At 34.9% G+C, this 26,408-nt stretch overlaps 1 protein-coding gene across 1 annotated transcript in view; it reads left to right on the forward strand.

Moving 5' to 3' along the window:
• The first annotated feature begins 984 nt into the window (after positions 1-984).
• Positions 985-26,408, forward strand: part of CNTN2 (contactin 2) — a 63,535-nt gene continuing 38,111 nt past the window's right edge. The window contains exons 1-3 of the mRNA XM_072424900.1: positions 985-1,146; positions 23,071-23,129; positions 24,534-24,678. Of these exons, the coding sequence (XP_072281001.1) occupies positions 23,078-23,129; positions 24,534-24,678 (197 nt within the window). The 5' untranslated portion in view covers positions 985-1,146; positions 23,071-23,077. The remainder of the gene's footprint in view (positions 1,147-23,070; positions 23,130-24,533; positions 24,679-26,408) is intronic.

The raw sequence follows: 26,408 nt of genomic DNA on the forward strand, positions 1-26,408 counted from the left end.
ATTCGATAAACATATAGGATATTAACAGAGAATAAAGAACCACATATATACCCAAAGTTGTATCATGTAGTTAAAGGAAATGTGTACAGAAAAATCTTGTCATCCCCAACCATACCCACATATATTATTATATTTAATACATTTTAAAGTGATTATTTTAACATACATTAAAAAAATTAAACTATTTTAATACCACAAACCTATACAGCAATTTACTTTATTAGCAAACGTTATACTTGAATCAGTTGTGCTGCATCTGTACAAAAATAAAAAATTTTCCAGCCAACTTTTTGTTCGGTACCTTTTAGTGTCTCACGGTCAAACCATGTTACTAATTTACTGCCCAGTTGTAAAAATAATATTTTATAATGAATCTATGTCAATGCACAGGTAAACTGCGAATAAGGATTTTAGACCTAGACTGCAAATCAGACTATCCAGGGAAAACACAATACAAGCTCTAAGCATTCAATTTTGAGCCCCTTTGAGGAGGAAGGTGAGTTTGTAATTCCTTGTCTAATATATCTCCATTATTTAAATACAAGATAATAAAATGAATAAACACACAGCACTTTGTCCAGCACAAAATGCTAATTATCCATGGAATGGCTTGCTGAATTTATTCATACTTTGCATCCTCATTTGATAAGTTGCTGAGTTTGATTAATGCATCTGTGAAAAAAATATCTGCAGTATGACAGTAAGGAAGCTGAGATTTAAAAACATTAAATGTTAAAAGAGTATATGCAGCATGTGGGGTAATGTAAGAGAAAGATAATCTTTAATTTTCTGTCTTTTACATATAAAAGACCTAGTGCACACAGTCTGTGCATCTGCCAATGTCTGTGTTCCTGCCCTCACAGGGAGGATTTTGGAGAAAAGGGGAGGGAGTTAGGGAGAGACTGAGAAAAAGGAAGGGAGAGAATAAGAGACAGTGAGGAAAGGAGAGAGAGAGAGAGATAAGGAAAGAGGGAGAAGAGGAGGAGGAGCATATACTGATGCAGTCAGCTTGCAGCATCCTGATACACATACATATATATCGCACTGGACCTACACCCTCCCTCCTTGCTGCAGATTTCTGTGTGTGATGTGAAGAAGAGAAACACACAAGTATTCACTGCTGTGGCACCTGTCATCAGCCTACAGGTACAGCTGGGGTTACTGCTATTAAACATGCTTTCAGTTTCTTACTCCTATTTTGTTCATTGGCAATTTTATTTAGATTTTGGCATCTATGTATAATTGGAGGCATTTCTGTAATTTCCTATTTAGGTTTTTTTTCATATGAAGAGATATGTTTAAAGGGACCATTGAGAAAATATGTACAGGAATGCACATCTAGTTAGGTCTTAGCGCTCTTTTTAGGTCAATATGAAAATTACTCCAACCTTTATCCTTGGCCTTGCAATCTCAGGACCAGGTCTTGCATGCTGGATTGGGCAAGTGTGTTAATTGTTCGTTACAAGGTTTTAGAAATATAAAAAATCTAACAATTTAGGAGTACTTTAAAGTAGATAATTCAATTAGAATCCTTAGGTACCCCTTGATATGATATAAACAAGTGTGGCAAAAAATACACGCACTTTGAAGTCAGTTTCTAAACAAGAGATTTTAGAGGTGCAGTGATAAAACATTAGGAACCAATAATCTGCAAATTTGTGCCAGACAGTGGAAGATAGAAAGTATACAGGAAATTAGTAGAGACAGTAGAGGGAATTCAGTGCCATGTGATGGGTTTATAGGTCTTGGTTTTCATGTACATGTAGGTAGCATATTAACTTAGCATATAGTTAGTGTAGTAAGCAAATAGCCTATTGCATCCTTAGAAAGAGTTTATAGAACAGGCCTGTGTGTATTCTACACAAATATAATGTCAATAGTCATGATAACCAGACATTAACATTTATCGAAAATTCTTTAAAAGGCTAAACCTTAAAGCTGTTAAATATATGATAACATGGCCCCTGCTGCAGCTACAAGGTAATTAATTCTACATCCAAAGAGGTGCAGATCATTCAAAGCCATCGACATGAATTAAATATTAATAAATTAAAGTATTAGTCCAATAGTGATCAATATAACATGATCCATGTCTATTTAAGCCAGATCAAGTTATCTTGTTTACTACTAGACTATTGTAAATCTTAAAACTTGTTTCAGTTTTATAATACTTTTACAGCTGTTTTTTGTGTTAAATTATTTCTTATTGCTTGATGTATGCTGTTTCATTTTGTATTTGTCCCAGAAGTTCTTTTGAAATGTCAGTGTGTCTGTGTGATGTACATTTCAATATAGGTACAGCACCTGCTGGAACTTTGCTGTATTATATCTATGCTACCTGGAAGTGAACCTGGTTTTCAGTAGAGATGTGCACACTGCTCATTCTTGGCAGGAATTTACTGTATTGCTTGCTTGACTCAGTCCAGCATGTAATAAAGTAAAGAAGTAGTTTCCAATTAGTATTTTCCTATATGATTGCCTTTAGATACTTTTCTCTTTATAAAACTTCATAAGTCTATTTTAGGTTGTACATATTATTGGTCATTATTGTTCGTAAAGGTAGCCTAGTCCAATGGGTTTAATGTAACTTAGTACTAGTGATTAATTTATGTGGATATACTAAGTGTATCTCAATGTATCTGAAAACAATAAACGTACAATTAAAATCAATTACAGAAAAATATCCAATTAAATATAAATAATTCAGATTCTGAACGTAAGTGCTTTTGAGGACAGAGCTGCAGGAGAGTCTTCAATATATTCTACATTTATTATACTCGCTGGTTTCAGTGATCTTCTGACACTTTAGTTTGGATTTTGTATAATACTACATAAACCAAATAATCCCATGTGCATTTTTATTTTGCATAGCACATTTTCCATATTAAAGTATTTGATAAGATTAGCACTGGAATATTAAAATAGTATGCATTCATTAAAGGCCATCATCTGGTAATTGCACTCCAGCTATGCTATGTACAATACAGAATCCTGACTGCTACACTGTGTTCACTACAGAGACTTATCTCCTGCATGTGTACGCTATAGAAATCTGGCTGCTGCACTGTGTACACAACAGAGTTGTACCGATTGTGAAAGAAATTATAAATATTGAGGACAATATCCAATAAAATATGAATATTAATTTAATATTAATAATTCCTCCTGTAAGTTCTGAGGAGATCGTTGGCAAAGGACATAACACACAATTGCATAATAAAATGGTATATTGTTTACAGAATCATATATGCGGGAAAAGAGTCACATAACACCATTCAAACAATATTATAAACAAGGCCTACAAGCAATAGTTACCCTCCTTTGGCCGGGACCATTTTATGTCCCCTCCCTGGGTCACCTGCCTTCTGCTTCTCCTTCCTGTGTTGTCCCCTCCCTGTGCTCCAAACACTGTCTTTAATCCTGGTCTCATGGAAACCATACAATTGTTGTATATTTGTAATAATGTGTATATTTCAAAGTCCCAACCACTGCAACCACTGTACTCTGTACCCTACATAGACTTGATTTCACAATGTCAGAGTAATAACTGCTATACAATGTACACTAAAAAGTCCTAACCACTGCAATGTATACTAGTAACAGTAGTAACTGAGTCGTAACAGCTGCACTGTGTACTACAGAGTCTCAATTGCCATAATGTGTACATTATATAGTTCCAAATGCTATATTGTGTACACCTCAAAATTCTAACCAAGTAAGTTCTAACTTTTAAACTGTGTACATAACAAAGTCCTGATTGTTGCACATGATGGTTAGGTACAAAGACTTAACTGCCCCATCGTGTACACAACAAAGTTGTAATCACTGTACACCTCAAAGTCCTAGCCACTGCATTGTATACTATACTACAAATATACTATACTACAAAGTCCTGATCATGGTACACTAGGGAGTCCTGCTTTACTTGTACACTACAGAGACCTGACTGCCTCATTGTATACTCAACAGAGTTGTATCCATCGAAGTCCTAACCCCTGCACTATGTACATTACAGAGTCCTGGTTTCTACACTGGGTGTTCTGGGAGGACCACCTCTATAGCAAGTAGGAAGTGTTTTCCCCATTTGCAAAATGTTCAACCAATTTAGAGAAACAACATTAAAAAAAACCACAACAACCTATTTATTATACCACATATAATAAACTATTAAACACATACTAATACACTACACAAACATGATTTAGAATAAATCAGTACTATATTCATATTTAATCCAACACAATGGTTGTTTGGAAATAAAAATGTTTGAGTTGCAATCAAAAGAGAACAGAGGGAAACTCTTCCAGTGGGGATACATGCTACAGTTGTTCAAACTGGACATACATAATTGTTTTGGAGGATCAGGTAAATGATTGATATGTACCTGATATATTGTTTGCCTGGATTCTAGCCATGCACCACTAAGTACTAATTAAATTTGCACCAGTTATTAGTCAACAATCTCAATGTACAATTTAGATTTTGTTTAATATGTTTTGTTTTAATTTTAATTTTTATCAAAAAATATCTGTTTTTTATTAGATTTTCATGTAAGGTTTTCATAAAAACTAATAACTGATTCATTAAAACCATTGAAAACTAAATATTCTCTTTAATAGTGGTCCCCCTTACATTTTAAATATATATTCTCAGTTCTGATCATTCTACGGGGCAGGAAGAAAGTGAAAACAAAAAAAATTAACTATTCTCTAACCTCTCCAAAGATAAAAATGTTTGGCTTGACAATGTCTACTTTTATGAATATACTAAACAAAGGTATTGACATATAGGCTGATATGCCTTATGACATATGTTCCTTCCTACATTTGAAGATTGTTTTGGGATTTTTACTGCACTGAGACACTTACAGCCACATTTATTGTGTACCTTCATCAAAATAGCTTTTTTTTTTTACCCTATCTTGCTTGTATTGAGTGGTTCTTATTTGGCCATACTATCCTGGCATTTTATGCCTGTATTCTCATATATTGTTTGCACATATTTTTAGCATTGATTGCATCTATTCCCCTATAGAATATATAGCTATTTCACTTAAGTAGTAAATTGTTTCACAGTACAAACTTATGTTATTATTTTATTAGTAATTATAATAATTTACAATTGTGCATTGAAAAATCCTTATTTCCTATTTAGGACTCTGATCTGACAACCATGTTCATTTATATAAAACATTGATAAATTCTTTAATTTTTATGGGTTGAAGAAAATGTGTTAGTGTGTGCTTAACATAAATGATGAATTTATCTCAACTAATACATAAAAGCCATACACAGCAAAAGATAAAAGCACCCTGGGCCAAAAACTCACATCAAGACAGCAGATAATCATAACATCTCCAAAACACAGAGATAGATTGTGCCACAAACCCACAGAAATTGAAGCCCCAGAACCAAAATCAAAGCCTGTATCCTTTGCGGTTTCCTAGGCTAATGGTAGAAGCTAAACGCATCCAGCCAAAAATTGAGCACATCCATAATGTGACATATGTCTAACTAGACAAAAAGTTTTAGAGTAAACCTCCCAGAAGCTGTCAATGAGACAAAGACCATACCGCAAGGGATGTAGTTTACAGTTCATCCCATTTTGGGAGAACAGTATTACAGTCACTCCAGGAGCTGGTGTGTGTTATCCTTTTTTAATTACTAGCTCTAAAAGAAAACTAGGAAAAATGGTATGTTGTTTTACTAACTGTATAAAATATGTAATATATATTTTAAATATTATACTGTGTGATTTCTCTGGGTGGAGGCTATCATTGGGAGTCTGGGATGATGCAGGTGGTCATTCTTAAAATTGGCCTGGGCATTTCTAGTGGAAATATGAATGTGAATGTTCTTCCAGGAAATCTATTGTTTTCAGATCATGTTTGCAATCCACCAGCTAAATATTATACATCATATACAGTTCTTACTGAAACCTGTAGGCCTCTTGTCACACATCCTATTGTGTATTAGGTCATACTAAGGCACACATTATTATACAGATCCTGCTGGTTCCTGCGAACACCCTCATTCACATACTAGAACGAACTGAACCAGCAGCATTTTGAGGCTGTGGGTACAAGGTAGGATTCCAGAGGTCTCATTTTTAGAATTTGAGTGCCATGTGTTCTGTCTCCAAGGTGATTCCCGTCTTCTGATGGCAGTGAAAGATAAAGGCACATATGTAGCGATATTCACTGAGTGCTTTAGTGTAATCATTTTATTTTATGTAAAGGAAAAGGAGTCCATCTATCATACTCTTGACCCTTTCACTTACTACATTGCATATTCTTGATACCTCTACTCTTTATTCAATATCATGAATTACATACTCTTGAGCAAAAAAGTTGCCGGTTGCAATAGTCACAGACTATTTTAATGAAGTTATTTTTTGAGAAAAACTTAGACAAACTGTTAGCCCTCTGACATTGTGCAGAAAACCCTTTGGATTTTGATTTTGATCCAAATCCCTTTTGGATTGTTTAAATTGATTGCCCCTTTTCCTGTCAGTGCAATTTGGCCACTGCCAACATTTAAGGAGAGCCTGCTTGCATGGGTGCAGCAGGTCTTCCACAATTCCAACACTTATGACATATATACACTCCTAACTCCTGCAAGACTACATTTTCTCATATAGGATACATTTTCATCAGTGAAGCTGGGTGATCCAGCAAACCTGAAATGGATCTGGTGTGGGATTGAAAACATTTGCTTACAAATAGCAAATCACTTAATAAAAACCATTCCAAGTTTGCTGGATCACCCAGCTTCACTAAAGAAAGTGTATTCTCTCCAGCCTTGGAGAGCTTTAATAAATCAGGCCCATAGTGTGAAGTGGGACACTTTTGGTGTTCAATATTTTCAAGAATTTTGCTTTTAATTTGCTTTTCGTTTAATTTTTAAAAATACAATATACCATAAAATCGACTTTTAAAAAGTAAATAAAATACTACAAAAAAACATAGCAACAACAGTCTATGTGCTAAATTACTAACAAATAAACTGGTAGAAGAAAATACAAAATATAGAAAACTGCAGTGTATAAACCCTAATAAAGAAATTATACAAACTACGAGAAGCTAAAAATAGAACAGGGGGAGAAAATTTTTGCTGTTTGACAATCCATGCCCCTTAATACATTCCTACATGTCAGCTAATATCCAACATGAACACTTGCCAAAAGACATTGCCATCATTTCATTGCAACAAGGACTAAATTGGTCTTTAGATTAATTAATAAATTAACCAGTAACGTGCATTAGGTTTTATTGGATGTCAAAGGAATAAAAATATATTCTCCTCAAAGTCAAAGAAAGTACTATTTAAAGCATGTTTATGAACTTTTTGGACAGAATGTGAAATTCTAGCACACTTCAATTCTAATTCACAAAGTGATATGTTGCTTACATGCACTAAATGTGAAAAAAATGTGTGTAATGTCATGTGACATTACAGTTTTTAAGTAAAATAAATGGATCTTCTCATTAACTGAATTGTAAATTATTTCTATGGAATGGAAAGAAAGAACTATATTGCCCCTGATAGGTTGTCCAAAATGTTTGACCACACTGCACTGATGTGAAACCAGGCCAAGTGGGTTGAATTCCCTCTACATTCTTTATGATAAGTGGACACCAATTTGAACCCTGTTTCATCGCATAATTCCCACTCCATAAAGTGATAGAATCCTAATTCCAATTACTGGCAAAATGCAAATTCATGTGATTGTCATTAATTTGGAAATAATTTTCTGTATCCTTTACAGAATCTGACCACTAGTAAAATGGGGTAATTAATATAGAATCCACAACCACAACATAAAATTGGAAAAGGGTTCCTGAAATGCCAATATCCTCCCACCAACCCATTTAAAATTTGCAAACAACAAAAATTTTACTTCATGGAAGCTCACCACCTCTACAAGTAGAAAGCTCCATCAAACAATATAAAAATGTAAGTAAAAAAAAACAAAAAAAAAACACTGCTAATACCAAAATTTAATTTGTAATAAATATGAGCTATATTTGAAATTTCACATACACAGCAATACAAAAAAAACTGACTGTACAAACCTATTGCTGTACCTTTCTACATTATAAAATCCAAAATATTTTGTAAATTTTAAATTTATCTGTCATGCAAATAACTGTCATAGGAAGCAATAGTATTTATTGGGTCTCTAAATGTGAATATGTCAACTCACTTTTCAATTGCAATGCTAGTTCAAAGATTTTTAGTTATAACTCGGCCTTGTCAGTAATACCAAGCATAAATGACAAAAGTGTAGCTTATTGCTTTGCAGAGATTTTCAAGCATTCAAAAAGTCATGAGTGAATGTGATATTGTTTTTTAAATAGGTACTGTGTAATGAAATGTATAAAATCTTTCAGGTTGAACATGCAATGGAATGTACATCATCAGAACCAACATCAGTAGGGTGTTGCATATATTAATATTATTATTATTATTATTATTATTATTTAGAAACTGGATTTATATAGCACCAACATAATACACAGTGCTGTACAATAAATAGGGGTTGCAAATGAAAGACGAATACAGACAGTGACACAGGAGAGTGATTATTCACAAATTGAAAACATTTATGAGAGTTGTTGATCTTTCTAGGAGAAAATTCACTCCACATTCACTTTCAAGCAATTTTAATTTAAGGTCAGACAGTGCAATACTTGAAATTTTAGAAAACTCAAAAATTACATATCAGACTCTACAGGTCTCAGCACATTAGATATTACAGTGCATAAAATAATAGTGTTTTGAAAAGTTGCCAAGAGAAAACCTTTCTAAAAATTTTACTCTATACTATAAAAATAGACACAGCTTGAGTTTTTAAAGTTGCATCTGAACAAGATAGAAATTCCTAGTACAATTTCCCTTCTTGAGTCGAATGTTAGGCCATCAATTAGAGTTTGCTTGAAATTGGGTCCTCCAACAAGACAGTGATCCTAAGAAAACCAGAAGGAAAAGATTGATACTATGCTGTAATGGCCCAGTCAATGTCCAAACCTCAACCTGATCGAAATGCTGTGCATAAAAAAATATCCGGAGACTTCAATGAATGGAAGCAATTTTGTAAAAATAAAGTTTGCCAAATTCCTAAAAAATTATGTGGAAGTCTTATAAATGCACACAAAAAAAATGATTACTGTAAATTACCCTATAGCTGCTTTTAGTGGTTCTACAAGTTATATGATATTGCTTATCATAGGGGTCTTTTTTGTGTTTTTTTTTTGTCTTTTTATACATGGCTTTTCTATTTTGACTTTGTTTTTGGTAAATTGTGTGTCAGAGGACACTCTGGGTCTGATTAATTAAAGCTCTCCAAAGCTGTAAAATACACTTTTATCAGTGAAGGTGTGTGATCCAGCAATCCTAGAATGCATTTCTTGAAAGGTATTTGCTAGCAAATGTTTTCAGTCTTGGACTAAATCCATTTCAGATTTGCTGAAGCTCCCAGGTTCACATCTAAAAGTGTATCCTCTCCAGCCTTGAAGAGTTTAAATAATTATACAAGCTGGGTAGGACCAGATGATTTTTTATCATGTCCTGATATGAAAAATGATTATAATAGTTTGGGTTCATTTATTATATTTTACATTCATATATTTAAAACGATTATTTTGATTTTTGTAATTGTGGTGCTTAGTGAGTTTCTTAAAAAAACCCTAAAGCTGTTTATTTTCAAACGTCTTCACATTCAAGCACTGTATAAAACATTTGAGCAGAGCAGACTGGCGGCAGGAGGGATTTTTCTGAGTCACTAAGGTTAAATAAATAAAAGAATATTATGTTTATTCCGATACTGTAGTCACATGCAATGCCAAATCCTGTTACATTTTTTTTTAAGTGAAAACTGATTTACTTTGGTTTGCAAAGTGAACATACTTCTTCATCATACTAAATCAACCCAGGTTAGTTATGTATGCAAACTGAAGCTTATGTATTTGAACTCTGCCAAGAACAGGTTTTTATCAGTAAATCTGCTAGAATAATAGCCTAGGAAATATTGTTAAAGAATTTTGAGATCCAAAATATTTGGTCATTAACCTGGTTGAAGTTTAGATATAAGATATTTCATAGTTACAAATCCTATACTACAAAATAAACAAACATGTCTATGTTAATTTATATTCCTGAAAATAAGTATGAACTAAATGCAATATACACAAATATATTATACATCACCTTGTGATTTAACAGTGAAGTTAGGCTATTTGAATTAAGCAAAGTGCAATTATGTAGCCAATTTTTATAAATGGGCATAAAGTCAATTTAAAAGGCTACTTTACAATGCAGCCTTCAGTGAAAAGCTTTAGAAAGAACGTCTTTGAAGGTTTTGATAAAGAATGTAAAGTTCAGGCATCATCTATCACTTCTGCATACACTAATGGAAACCCATAAGTCAGACTGGCTCAGCTTTGGGATCACACACTAAGTAACATCTTGTAAAATCAGATGAGATCATAGAAATTAATTAGAAATGAGCTCTAACAAGATGATGTATGGTGAGTAAGTTATGTCCAAGTATATTGCACCTGATATCTTTTACACTATTAATAAAAGGAAAACCATTTAATATTTTTTAATCACTTACCAATATTTCATGCCAGTATAGAAGGGTTTATTTTATCGCAGGTCAATGTTTATTTGACATGAATTTAAATTATATCAAGCACTATCCTAATAAATGGCATATTTGTTTTAAATAAAAAAAAAATATTAATTAAATTATTTCAAGAAAAGGTAAAATTCTGAAAATTACTTAAAAGAGCAGTGTACATTAGTGTGAAAGTTTTTAGCATTAAGATATTTTTCTTGTTCACATCAGCAGGATTACATAATGTCTAAAAAGTAATGTCTATAAAAAGTGTCTATAAAATAAAATATTATAGAAATTACATTACTATATGAAGAAATTCTCCAAGGAGAATAATAAAAATAAGTACAACATTTACAAATTTACATTTACAGTTAAGGTCAAGAAAAACAGTTTTGTATTTGCTAATATAGGTTACTTATATTTTACCATTCTTAAAATGAAGATAACTTGATATTTATGTCAATATTTTTATGCAATTTCAAACATACTGTAACTCTTATGTTAATATATAAATAAAGCATGATCCTCTCAAACTTTCCATTTCAGTTTAAAAGAGAAAATAATCAAACCTCAGATGCTTATGATTGGGTTCCCATGCCAACAGGAGTGTAAACAAGAGGTTTTGTATCATGTTTTTGCATTCCATCTTGAACCCCATAGTTTGCAAATGGTTCTCCATCTCCCAATTTTAAGTACTGACCTAGGTAGCCAATGAAATTTGTCAACCTGCAGAAAATCTTCCACCATTGGGTTATGATAGTTCACTGTTTTATGGAGAATGGAAGATCAAAATTACTACATGTACACTGCTGTCAGCATTTGGCAAATAATATACTTGACTCTGGTGCTTAACCAGGTTCTAAGAGAGCAAAATTTAACATATTGTATCTACTTATTGTTTAAGAGATATCCAGCCATATTTGGCCTTCTTTTGTCAGTAAGTGTGTGTTAGTTAAAGAAAATAAAATAGGGCACGCATAAGCTGTACACATTGGAATCGCAGGCTCGTGTGAATGTGGAAGTTCTTCTAATAAGATGTACAGTACTGTCCTAATAAACCATCTACTGAATATTCACATCTTGTTCCCTTTCTGCTTTCTCTTTTGACAGGCTGTACTAAAAATTAGTACAACATATTTCTTGTGTGATTAAAGTTTGTTTTGTGATTAGCTTACCAAACTGTGAAGTACACGTGCCCAAGCAAACAAAAAACTGTAATTACCATATGCTGATCTTTTAAAAAAGTCAGCATTTATATTCCAGCCACCACCATAAAAATTATTGTATTCCTCTTCCTATTTCAAATGCTAACCACTGGCTGGATAGACCCAAAAGCAATACAGAAAATAACATTAACTTAGGCATGTCATGATTTAGCGGGTGTATGTTCAGATTTTGAAGTGTATATTCTATAGCAAACCACCCTGGTTAATGAATTAGCCTTATATGCACAAAAATTGAATCTGCACATGCAAATCTTTACATACCCCACTGCAGACAATAAAGAAACACCTGAACATACATTCTGATCTAATTTTGTTGGCAAGCAGTCAATGTTGCAAGTTTGGTTTGGTTAAAATTGGCAAAATTCCCAAAGGTATTTAGTGAATGTTTATCTAGATAAGAATAAAAAAATTATGTTTGTGTGATATTGTCTCTGACTTTCTAAGTGTGCATATAGTGCATTCTTATGAAGGCACATACCCACAACCTTTATCTGCTTCTTTTTTGCTGTCTCTATCCTCTTAAATTACGAATTAGGTAAGTTGACAATGCATATTTCAAAAAAAAAAAAAAAAAAAAAAGAAACATTTTGATTCTCCATAAAAAGTTGAGTAAAATAGGTTGATGTTTTGAAATATATACACTACAGATACATGGTTCTCTGTGTTTTCCTTTGCTTTGTATCACACTTTAAATTATGTTAGTTTCTTAAATAAATGATGCTGTTATGAATGCACTCGTTGGTTCATTTTCTAAGTGCTTGCTGAAGAGCTGTTATCTATTAATTGTATTCCATAAAAAGCCTATGATGATGTGCATTTTCCTTGGGGTGGGAGCCCTGGTGGCTGGTGAAAAATTAGGGTCTATATTTCATCAAAGAAGTAGCACTGTGTGACCTATTTTAATGGATTTAGTGACCTTCCCATGAGAGCAATAAAGCCAACAAAGGATTAGGAACAGAAAAAGAGGGAGGGGTGGGTGTGTCTCAACATCAGTGCCTCCATTACATCACCCTAGGGATCATGTTCATTAAAACCAAATTTATTAACAGAGTCTTCAGCCTGGCAGATTGGGTTTTCTTCCCTATATGCAATAGATACATTTGCAAGTTTGGGATGCATTTTTTGTTATTTTACTATAGATTTGAAAGTTGTGATATCTATAAATCAATAGAAAACATCAACACAATATTGTCTCAACATCCTAAGGAACACTGTATATAAATACATGCAGGGGTATAACAAAGCCATTTACACATACTTAAAATGTAAGAATTAGGAATCTTCCAAAAAGGCTGCACAATCGTAAAAAAAATAGTATAGGGTAGATCCCAGAGGTAAGGGAAATTCTTTCCAATAGGTTTAGATGGGCAGAAATACATTTTCCAGATCACATATTTAAGCCACCCTATTCTAAAAAGTATTAAAGCTCTGTGGAATTTTTACATATGATATTCTACCTCCCGTTCTAAATTCAAATGACCAGTTTAGCTTCTGTATCCTGCCTTTTACACACATACACACTTTTCTTCCCAGTGTCCATACGACCCAGTAGAACAGGCACTTGCTCATAGCAGACATACTCAAACAACAACATACTCAGTCACAACAATTCAAAACTCTGCATTTTTTTCAGTACATATTGCAATCTCTCATGTCATCTCTACTCCTCGCCTGCACATAATAGCCACTACGACACTTCTTTATCATTGTTTGTAACATATCCAACCTTGTCTATTTGGTAACGGGTACAGTTTTGTGAGTCTTTGAGTCTTTGATTCAATCTACCAGTGAGGCTGCAGTGCATTAATAAATAAATCTGAATACTATCTTTCACAATGAAAATTAAGCAATTTGAGTCTACAAAAAGTGCTATGTGCATAGATAATCCATCCATATGAAATACTAAATAAACCAATTTTCCAAACTAACAGCAAGGAAAAGCAAAATATAAAACACAGGAAAAAAAAACAATGTATATATATTCACACACAAAAAAAACAGAAAACAGTAGGGGTCTCATCCTAAATCAATCTGACTTTTTAAAAATAATTAAACTAATTATTAATAACATAAAGCATGGATGAACATTCAAAAGAGATTTGAAACAAAAAATGGAGAGACTTTCACAATTCACAATTCTTAAAACCCATTTGCTGTCTACAATGTCCAAGAATTGAGACAGCTTTCCTAAAACAGACAGGAAAGAAAAAAGTAACAGTTATGTTTAATGGAAAATTAGAAAGCCAAATTGATCTGCAAAAATGTACATTTGTTACATGTGTGAAGCGAATCAGTGAAGGTTTGGGAATAATTATGGAGTGAAAAATTGCTCACACTATAGTTAATTTAGAAAGTTTACAAAAGGGCTCAGAGTGGAAGAATTTTTAAAAGCCTACAGTACCACCTTTTTTATCATGAGAGCAAAACATTTATTAATATTAGGCTAATGTCAAAAAAAGGTTGTCTATAAAAGAGAAGGAAAACACACAGCTTCCCTTTAATATTTTATGTTTTCTCATATTAAAATACTCTGCAGAGATTGAAAGATTCCCATTTAAACTGATAACTTTAGCAAAGGGACAGATGCAGCTTCTTTGGCAACAACTCTAAATTGGTCCTTTTTTTCCATATCAAAGAACATCCAGAGATAGGATCAATATAGCATTTGGTTATTGGCTGGCAGGGTCATGTGATCATCAAATCCAGTGTAACCTCAAACCTCAACTAATAAAAATTCTCTTTAGGAGTTTTCCAACTATCAGCCAGTTGTTGCTAAAAAAATATATGATGCACACATATGTTTAAAAAGGGAAATTTGTATTAACTGGGATACATTTATGTGGGACAGAGCTATAGCAGTACAGCAACTTTGTTGTTTGTTTGCTATTTACAAACCACAGGTATATCGTCATATGGTAATATCTGTATTTTAGGTAAAAACATTTATAAGTGGACTTTATAAGAGGGCATCATGGTATGTGAAGGTTAACTGTTTGTCACAGAACATTCAACTTTTGCTGTAATTGTAATTGGATTTGTTTTATTGTCAACTGAGGGGCACAGCATTTTATATGTGATAACCGTGGGCCATAAAGCCATCTGCAGAAGAAAGGTCAGCCTCCTAAGGGCCATAATCCCTTTTTATCCATCCTGTTATCCATCTGTTGATTTAGGACTTTTCTAAAATTATACTTCAACCAAAATTCCTATTTTATCTCAAATGTCTGGTTTTATTATTAAAGGCAACCTTGCATAGTTTTTTATTTTATTTTAGAAAGATAATAAAATTTAAAAAAAAATACATCAAATGGAAGGACTGCAAAACCCTGCAGCTAGAACTTTGTCAATTTAGCCATGTAATGGTCTAAAGCAAAATGCAATATGTCAACTTTTGTAACATTTTGTAGAGGTATGAACAGAAGCCCAGGTTGTGGCAGATTTCTGAGCTCTGCAATTAGCTGAAATGTGTAAGAGCATGGATCCAGTTCATAAAATAATTTAACAAATCTGTACAGAGATGATAGAAGCTGGAATAGTCTTGCAGGGACCATCTAGAACCACAAACAAGGTAATCGACTTCGAGAATGAGATGATGTATTCAGAGAGAAACCTGGATGATTCTTATCACATTAAAGGACTGAAGAGCCAAAAAGCCTCACCTCCCTTAACTGAAATAAAAGGAAGAACCCTACCACCATAAAATAAATCAGAATTTAGCAGGACCACATAACAGATTCCACTGTGTCATTATTTATTTAACAAAAATGAAGCCAAAATGAAGAAGCCGTGTGACAAACTAGCTACCCCGCATAATTCAATAGCTCGTAGAACCACCTCTAGCAACATTTATGGAATCATTTTCTTTATGACTTTCTTTTGCCCACTATTCTTTACAAGCTTTCTGAAGGTGCCACCAGATTATTTTGTTTGGGCTCAGGTCTAGACTTTAACTGGGCCATTACAACATCTTGATTTTTTTTCCTTATTACCAATCTGTTGTCTATTTGCTTGTGTGTTTGGGATCATTGTCCTATTGCATGACCCAGTTAAAATTTAGCTCTTGCACATTTGACTATAGAATACTTTGGTATACAGTGGAATTTAAAATCGACTCAATGACTTCAAGTTGCCCAGGTCCCATGAATGAAAAACATGCCCATATCATCACCTCTCCATCATCATGCTTGACAGTTGCTTTGAGAGGTGTTCGTGCTGATATGCTGTGTTTGGTTTTCATTAAACATAACAATGTGCATTATAGCCAACATCTCCACTTCTGTCTAAAGGACATGGTTCCAGGGCTCTGTGGTTTGTTTGGATAAAACTTTGCAAATCTAAACCATGCTGCCATGTTCTTTTGAGACAGAGGAGCCTTTCTCCCTAACCCTTTAAAAAAGCTATACGTGTTCAGTTATTTTCCAATTGTACTGTCATGAAGAAGCATATATCTGTTGTCAATGAACTTTAACACCAACTGTGTAAATGACTGACAGATGGAGTGTCCCTCACAATGTACAATTAACTGTACATCCTATTTATATAATATATACAATATATATCTAATCCAGATGTTGCTGTTTTGATGATTTATCCCATTTATGTCTAAATCCTCTACGTATGTCTTTTCAAACACAAAAAAGATCTCAACATTCACCAATATCATACTTGGGAGTCTCACATAGTAATTATTCATAATTTTAAGAAACATTTTCTTTCATTCAAAATTCAATGCATTGCAAGTTTTTAATGTAAAGATTTAAAACACTTTCCGTCTACATGACATGTCTACATGATGATGCAGAATGATTCACTTTTTCCTCAATTTGTATTTTGAAATAACTTATCTGTGTATTACATTTGAGAACAAAATGATTAGTCACATTGATTTTTTACTGACCTAATTACTGTTGGATGTCCTCTGAGCCTTTTGCAAAACGTTATTGTTTTCTTTTCCACATATTCTATGTTATACATCTAGGAAGTGATGACAATAACTACATACCTAGTATTACAATTCACTAATTGACCGATTTTATAAGTTTCACACTTACCTCTTCCTCACTAAAGTGCAGCCATCCCTCTCCTGCGCATGCTTGCAGTCCTGAAGCTGGGCATGCCTCAGACTGCACTTTCTGTTCGTGCAACAAGTCTTACTAGTGCTGAGCTCCTTGGTTCTGTGAACTAGTTCCTGTACACCTGCTGCTTAATCCAGTGTTTCCTGTGTCCAGCTTCTGTGATAACCCTTCATTGTCCAGTTTGTTGGTTCCCAGCCAACTTCCCTCTGCTGTTCCTGTGTTCCTGTCTGCCTGTGGATTTCCCTGCATCATCTGTACCTCCTGCTGTTTCCAGTGTCTCCAGTGTGCCCTGTGCCCGCAGTGGCCCTTGTGTCATTGATGTCTGTCGCCTGGATCCCTGGCTATTGACCCCTGGAGTGTGACCTGACCTCTGTTGCTGCCTGTCTCGACCCCATCTTTCCTTGACTATACTTCTGCTTAGTGATTTGGTACGGTGCTTTGCCCACCTTGGTGTGCCCAAGTCCCGCAACCTGCCGGTGGCTCTGGAGAAAACCTGGTTACTGCTTAGACTCTGGACCTTGGCCCTTCTCAGGGCTCACACCCCCTCCGTGCAAGCCACATGTCCATCTTGTCCTTAAACAGTTATGCTTTCCTGACTCTTCTGCCTGTAAATGCAATATCACAAAATAGACTCCTAGTTTTAAAATCTCATTAATGTCAGGATGCTGATGTAATATGAGTAAGTATTTCTTAATGATCTCCATAATCCTGTTAAATCCTACACTACTTCTCCTTGAAAACACAAGCTTTTCTTCCCCTCGGTTTGAGCAGTTTGCTTTTTCTTTTGAAATAAATTCTGTCATGTCTAAGTATTAGCATACTCATATGCATATTATATCAATTATGGATATCTCCTCTTCAAAAACCTTTCCTACAATTTATTGGTCTTATTAAATGCCATTAAATCTGTACAATTTATTTAATTTTAGGGCTCTAGCTGTTATATTGAGCAAACTGTTATAATTGTTGTAAAATATACATTTTATAGACGTTTGCACAAGTATCCTGTGATGTTCAAAATCGGAACAACCATCTTTTTTCTGTTTTAAGGAAAGTTGTGATTTAGGAAACTTTGTAGGTTGATGTTAACTCTACCAGGTGTCAGGGTGGGCTAAAACTTTAAATACACTATAAAATACTGAAAATACACATATATGCAGTTTAGTCTATGCTCATGTAGCTTTTTAGACATGCGTGCTAGCTAGAAAGATAGAATACATGTGGAAGTCAGTGCACTTATAGGAATGTCAAAGGTAAAAAGGGAGAAATTGTTGTGATAAGGCTTAACTCACCTCAAGGTGACCCACAAAATAAATGTATTCACATTATATAACTGTCAGGAGACACTTATCAGGCCAGCAATCTCATGCTGTGCACCGCCGCAGTATTGAACCCAGTTTATTCTGTCACTTGCAGCAGCAAGGAAAATGAGGATTTAGGAGCATATCTTGCTTCCCTTTAGCTGTGCAGCTTGAGATGCACTTTCTTGGCATCCCCAGCATACACTCTAAGGTTGTGCACAGCTGAAGAAGAATTTAGGAGCAGATTAGTCCCTGGCTCAATCCTGCGCTGCCATTGGCTGCTGGGACTTTATAGCCTCGCTGGTCCCACTCAGTGCTCCTATTTGTTATTCTCCTTCCTGCTGCAAGTGACAAAAAAAACAGGGTGTGATACTGCATTGGCCTGATAAGTGTTCCTAACAATAACCCTCTTAAGTGTGAACAAAGCTATTAAACTGAAACAAAAGGTTAAAAACGGCCAGTCCCACACACATACATATCTAATTCATACATATTTACATTATTTGAAGTTAATAACCCCTTATATGCATATCTATTTAATTGCCACAGCAAACACTTTTTGATTTGCATATCTTTCTGTGAAGACATACCTCTTATGACCCATTTTGTTCAGAGAATATTGCAACTTGCTGACTACACCACATCTGCAGAACATGCAGTGTCAACTTACTAAGACGTAGAAGTGAGATCCAACAAAATTTATTCCAGGCTTGCACATTACAAAATATGCTTTTTTTGTCTTTCCTCAAGGTGAAAAGACTCTTCTGTTTACAGCTTACATACTCTGTAAAAGTCACCTTTTTCAGAGATAAAAATTGAAGTAACCCTGAACACCGGGAAACCAATTGACCAATTATGTATGTGAACATGCCATACATAATAAATTGATAGAATAAAGTAGGCTGTGTAGCACTAATTGCAATGTACTTCCCTGTAAATGATTGAACATTTTAAAAAATGTATCAAAGAGACCAAGCTCAGTTTGTCAATTAAATCTAATCTACTTTTGTAGACGATTTTTAAGGCCTATTCTTTACACACGGTTAGAAAAAATCATGTATAGTCAAGTTCAGTACAAGATAACTGTTCATTTCACATCAGGGGGGCTTTCCTTTAAACTGTACTCATCCACAATATACATAACACTGGGGAACGCATTTTTTGTTGAGTTAGATCTTACACTTGCTTTTGACTAATTTTTGGGTGGTGAAATCAGAAATGACCCCAGTTTGCTATCACATCCAGTTTTTACGATACAGGGTACCCTCCATACAAATTTTACATTCAATGAAAAATAATGAAATATTAACTTGAATGTACTGTTTATTTATGTTCATACAAAGGGTTTATTGTTACTCTATGACATTTTTTTTTTACAGTAAAACATTTAAAAACGAATCGGGTAAGCAGTTAAGGTAAAAACTTACGCCTATAGCTTTTCCTGGAGTGTTCAGTATTAGGACAATACCGCCGGGTGCTCCAACAATAGTCAGCCATCATATGTACATCTCATCTATCCTAAAACCGTCCTTCCATGACCCTCAAATCTTGGTGGAATCCCTCACCTTGCTCATCACTGACTGCATGGGAAATTAGAAAGATGGCTATGCAGAAAATGCACCTTGATGTTCATATTGCAACCAAGCATTTTGTAGCTCTCCAAAAGTTTCTGGACAATTTCATTGTAATTATTTGCTCGTGTGTTTCCAAGAAAGTCCTTGAGAATGGCTTTGAATGATAACCAAGCGTTCTTTTCAACTTCTGACATTGTCCTGATGTCTTTGATGAGCTACCGAATTTGTGGACCATCAAACACACCGGCCTTTATTTTTTCAAATGACAGGATTGGAAATGCCCAAATGAGGTACTTGAAACAGTCTCCTTCAGTTGGCAAAGCTTTATTGAACTGCTTCATCAGACCCAATTTCATGTGCAGAGGCGGGAATATAATATTATTTCTATCAACAAGTGGCTCATGTAGAATGTTTGGATTACCTGGTTTTAGGGCAGATCTTGGAGGCCAATTCCTTTCCACCAAATGCCTCTCACGAGCTCTGCTGTCCCACATGCACAGATAACAGGGATACTTAGTGTATCTGTGTTGCTGACCAAGAAGAAAGCATACCATTTAAAGGTTAACACAGATGACCAAATTGTGTTGGTGATATTGCAAAAACTCAATGACTCTTTTTATGTCAGAATATTCTTCACAAAGAGAAACTGAATGGCCAATTGGGACTGACCCAAAAATATTGCCATTGTGAAGGAGGACACACTTTAAGCCTTGCTTGGAGCTATAAATGAATAGTCGCCATTCAGTTGAGTTATAGATTGGAATTCCCAACTCCTCCATTAAACCAAGTATGTTATGGCAATACACAAAGCCACTGTCAGTTCCAAAGTATTGCAGAAATGCAATTTCTCTTGTTCCTTTTTCAAGTAAGTTTTTCTCTCGCACTCTTGATGTTAGGAGTTCTGATGGTCCCAAATCACGTGCCAAATCAATCAAATCATGCTGATCAAATCCCATATGAACAGAGTCCTCTTCAATTTCAAACTTTTCATCATTGCTGTCACCTAGTTCATCACCATAATCATGTTCTTTAAGAGAGGGTAGTGTAACGAAACCAGCACTTGGATTTCATCTGAATGAGCCACTTGGCGTATAGCCGATGATAGACTAGGATACTCTATGTTACATTTATTTTTCTTGTTTTGTCCTGAAGTTTTCTCTATACAAAAGTAACAGTCACTGAAATGATCTCCTGGCTCTCGCCAAACCATAGGTATACCAAACTGCACCTTATCACATGTTCCCTTTGTCCACATCCATAAACCCTCAACATGCTGTTTGCACACCTTATGAGGGGCCTAAGACTTATCTTGATCACCAAGTTTAACTTTGAAATATGCCAAATAGGCTTGCTCTACAAATGTGCTGATATTCGCCCTTTGACTGGGAATGGTGACACTGCCACAGATATAACAAAATGAATCAGAGTTGTTTAGTCACTTACGACGAGAAACAGCAGAGCCAGACATTATCTGAAAGAAAGGAAATACGTGTGTAAATAGAAAAATAAATTTTGCTTATTCATTACCCAGAGCAGCGAACAACCTCTGACCACACTGTATTGCATGCAAATGAATAGCCTTTAAAAATCCATTCCACAGTAATCGCATTAATATAAGCAGTAGAGAAAAACTTGACATGATAGAAGAAAACTGCACTTTCAGAATCAGCATACCTATTTTAGTGTAAATAAGCTTAAAAATTAAAGACAACAAAAAATGTGTTTAAATTATTTCCCAGTGTAATAGATGCTTACAGTAATGCTAAAAGGTTTTTATGCATTTTATACCTTCCAACTTTGCTCTCCTTCTTTCAGAAGATCAGCCCCAATTCCCCATTCTTCCCAGACAGTTAGGGGTTTGTCAGACTTTCTTACCATCACAAGGTGTGTAGCCAGACTTGCAATGTTTTTTTATCTATTAGTAGACAGTCCTTTAATATTTTCCCCTTTTATGTTCCTCACAATGAGAATAGCATTTTTATTATCATACTTCTTTCACAAATAGGAAAAAATGTATTCTTACAGCAGTACCTAACACTACTGACAGCCATTTTCATGAATCAAAAAGAAATTAGAGGTTATCTTAGGTTATCTTAGCACAACTACTGTATATGGTAAATTACTTTAATATGAAAGTTCAATTTGTAGTATAAATGTAACTCTTAGTGGCCTTTATGGAGCACCTAATAGCAAAAGCTGTTTCCTCGGTTGCTTTTCATGACATAATGGATTTAATTATTTGGGCTTAGGGAATGATGAGGTGTATTTTTCTGTCATTTCAAAGTGCCCTGGGTTACTATTTTAGTACAATGCACAAAATTGCAATGCATAGTTCTGGATGAGATATAAACACTAACTAAACATTTGAGGAACTCAATTTTAATAACCCCACTACCTATGCTCACTTATTTTACTTGTATTTATAACTTAAAATATGTGCTGTCCAGTCCCGGGGGCTGTACCATATTGCTTAATACTATGTTGGAGATGTCTACAGCAGTATTGCTTAATACTAAGTTGGAGAAGTAGACAGCATTTACATTCTGACCTAACAGAAACCCGATACACCTGCGTAAAGAATGTTCATTTCTGCACCTGATACCAGTATATGAGAGGAGAGTGCAGTAGGCATATCTCTTCATTGCTTCTGATCATGTGATGACCTTCCTCCTTTTAAACCAGCTGCAAACCAGCCAATCATTGGGAACTTAGAGAGTTTCTTGTCTGATTTAATGCAGGTTAAGGGATAAAAGGCACAAGGAGAGGCAACAGTGCCTGCAAGAAGCCAGAAATGCAGAAACAGATAGATAATAGGCTGCTTTGAGGGTCTATCACAGAGCTCTTCATTGGGGGCCTGTACTGGGGGTCATATGGAAACAACAACAACAGCACTTCAGTTTACACAATTCTTGCCTTTTTATAAAAGCAATGTCATAACATATTAAAAAGCCAAAATTTCAGGACAATGTGGGTTTTTCCTCAAGGCAACAAAGTGACAAAGGTTCCCAGCACAGACCTGAAACAATGACTTTTTAACATGTTGTTTGAGTGTTTTTATAATAAAGCAAGATTCCTGTATTTTGGAGTGCTTGTAATTTTGTGTTATGTTTCCATGCGTTCCACACAGCACCAACCAGTTATCATTTCAAGCTGTTTGTTTACTATAAAGCGTGCATTCTTTTTTAAATAAAAAATACATTTTTTTTAATCAAATGTGCTTTTTCTTCATTTCTCTTTTATAAACTGACCTATCTTTGCTCTGTTTGTGCAGAATCACCATGCTGCATTATTCTGCTTTCTTCCTGTGTTCCCTTCTCTTGCCCTTCGCTGGTAAGTAACAACTTCTTCTATTCTAACTTTAAATACCTTTTCCACTTTTTTCTTTTGATTTTAAATAATTTAATTTTCCATCATTTTGAAAATTCCACCACTTCATTACTGGATAGCTATTTTTTATTATTATGCTATTCTATTTTGGATTAAACTGTAAAAAAGGGCTGCAAATGGATACCTTTAACAACTCTGCTGCCACAACCACAATTATTGTGGCAGGGCAGTCAAAAGGCAAAAAAACAAGCACAGGCTGCATTAGCTTATAATAAAATTTATCTTCTGGCTCTTGTTTTACTTTTTTCACCGCTCTGGCTGCTGCAGTCTCTAATGAAATTCAGAACTGGTCTTCTAAAAGTACAAGTTACTTGGGTGGCCTACGTTTATCATGTTACCAGTGGTTACCTCTAAAGAAAGACTAAGGACAGTAGTGAGTGGTTCAGTAGCAAACAAGGTGCCAATCATCAGGAACTGTCTGATAACCACTGTTCCCACCTCCTTTCTGAACAAATCCTTAGAGTGGCAGTAAATGAAGGCAAAGGAGTCTGAGGAGTTAACTCATGAACTTCCAAAAAACTTCCAAATAAAATAATTAAAATTAGAAAAAATCCATATACAGTGAACAATGTACATTGTGATACAGGTACAATAACCTAACACACACAATTATGGCAGGTGTTCCTTGTAGACCTAAAAGTTATTTTGAGGGGTTTCCCATGTTAAATACTTGGAGATTTTCCATGAGAAACACTGACCTAGGGAGTCTGCAAAGCCTTCCCAGTCCACATGTTAGAAACTCATTCATTATTGCCCCTGCAACCTCTAAAACTCTTTGTAATGATGCTGACAAAGCTTTCTATGCAATCTACAAGACGTTATTATTTTATATTTTAGTTTTAGTGTCAATCTTTCTCCCATCCCACTCAATCCAAATAGCACAAAAAAAGCATCAGATACTATTGCCAAAAAAGGCTCTCTAAAGCAAGGGATACGAATAAATGCAATTCACTTTGTTAAGCTAACACACCAAACCTATTTTAGTAAATCAATCCCATTGGATGCATACATGGTTGTGTAACAACGAATCCTATTGCACCCATCCTAGAGCTTCTGTTGGCTATGCAGAAATCAGATTACAATATTGGTATGAGAAAAAAATACTATAAATATGGGGGTTTTTGTCTTCAGTATACAATTTTTCCTGAAGGTGAGCATGTATGCAAGACAAAAAAGAGGAACCTGCCACAAGGATGTGAAAAACACAATAATCAAAACACAAAAACTCTGTATGTATTCTCAAACAAGTTGGTATGATCTGATAAGTCATTTTGATAACCTTTGGTCATAATTAAAATACCATTTACATGAACTAGTTTAAATTTTGACTAGAATTTTCTCTTTCAGCCTTACAATCTACCAAAGGACCTACTGGAGGATATGGTCCAGTATTTGAGGAGCAACCCCAGAACACATTGTTTCCAGAAGGTTCAGCTGAAGAGCAAGTATCTCTCTCCTGCCGTGCTCGGGCGATCCCCCCTGCTAACTACAGGTATTTTTTTAAGAGTATGTATGCAATGTATCCCTAACTGCTGGCCCCTGCTGCCATCAGAGAGCTACCAACGCTGCAGACTTACTTTCTTTTACCATTTATGGAAACGCGTGGATACCTTCTACCTCTCTTTCTTATCAACATGGACATCAAATATCAATGATATTACTTACTACACTGGGTAACACCGGTCTCATGGGATACCCTTAGGAAGCCGCTAGGCGAAACTCGTCGGAAAAGAGACATACAATACTTACCTTTAATTAGCCTTACCTAGTCAGGGATTCTCAATGTATAGTTATTGGTCCATATGTCCTATGATAATTAAATGGGCATGACCATATACTACAAATTTTGCAATATTGTTATTTGCCTTTCTGAAATTCACATCAGTACAGTTGTATTTTTGCCTTAAAACCCCAGCTTTTCTTTCTTCATTTCACAACCAATTGAATTTACCACACCAATATCAAATGTCAAACATTCGACTGTAAAAGTAAATTCAGAAAGAATAATGATCCAGTGTGTCCAACAAATCCCTCTCCAGTCAATGGCTGTTTGCCCATGGCTACCTCAGCCTTGCTCACTTCCTGTTACATCATAGCGTTTTCACTGCCTTCACCCTGCCTGTCAGCCCTGTTTCTTGAAAATACTAGTTTTCAGAAACCTGCATGGTCGTCATCACTATGTTGGTTATGAGGCATTTTTTAGACTCATTAACCCCTGAAGTCCATCTAAATCCAAGAATTATTTATCTATATTGCGGCCTGCTTGTCCTTAGATGTGCTAGTAGTATACATTTATTTTTAGAAAAGCTTGTTTGTTTATATTCACATGGTAATCCTGTCAGTAACACACTTCTTGTCCTAGAGTGACAACACTTACTGTCCTAACCTTTCATTCATTCGATATCAGTTCTTTTATTCATTAGGACTTAGGCTACGTACACACGTGCAATAATTATCAAACCATTAACGACCGATCAAGGAACCTTGAAAGGCAAATATAAATAGGTCAGTTGTCATCTTTAATTCCTTTGAGCCAAGCTGTGTTTTAGTGGACTTCTGGAAGCCAATAGGAGAATGGCTGACCCATAATAACCCCCCCGAGCGGTAACCCAGAGTGTGACTTGGGGTAAAAAAAGTTGCTAAGAGCAGTAACCCCGAGTCACACTCGGGGTAGCTAAACCAATGTAAAACAATAGTTAATACAGTCTTACCTGATCCGCCGGCATCATCCTTTGTGATCCTCTTCTTTTTTCCTCCTCCGGCCCACGTCCTCCGCATTTGATGAGTCACTGGGAGTTCCCCGTGACGTTGGTGCATGCGGACGTTCTGTTCGGGGCATGGCAGGGAATTCAAATCTATTTGTATTGCATTCAATACAAAATAATTGTATTGAATGCAATTCAGTGAATTTATATGTGTAAAAGCAGTACAATGTCTTTCATGAACATTTATTTTACAGTATAATATAATAATATGAGTATAATATATTTTTTTTTAATTAAAAAAAAAATTGCTTTAATTTATTTCATTTATTATTTTGACATGATTTTGTGTTTCAAACTTTATTATACCCATATTAATATATTATACTGTAAAAAACAATGTACCGCTTTATAAATCTGGACAGAAATGAACCGCCAAGCAGGTTAATGAATTGAGTATACACACAAATAATGGAAAAGCCAAAATCTTGATGGAGAAAAGATCATGCAATTGGTAAGT

This window comes from Pyxicephalus adspersus, chromosome 1, assembly GCF_032062135.1.
Source record: "Pyxicephalus adspersus chromosome 1, UCB_Pads_2.0, whole genome shotgun sequence".
Lineage (NCBI taxonomy): Eukaryota > Metazoa > Chordata > Amphibia > Anura > Pyxicephalidae > Pyxicephalus > Pyxicephalus adspersus.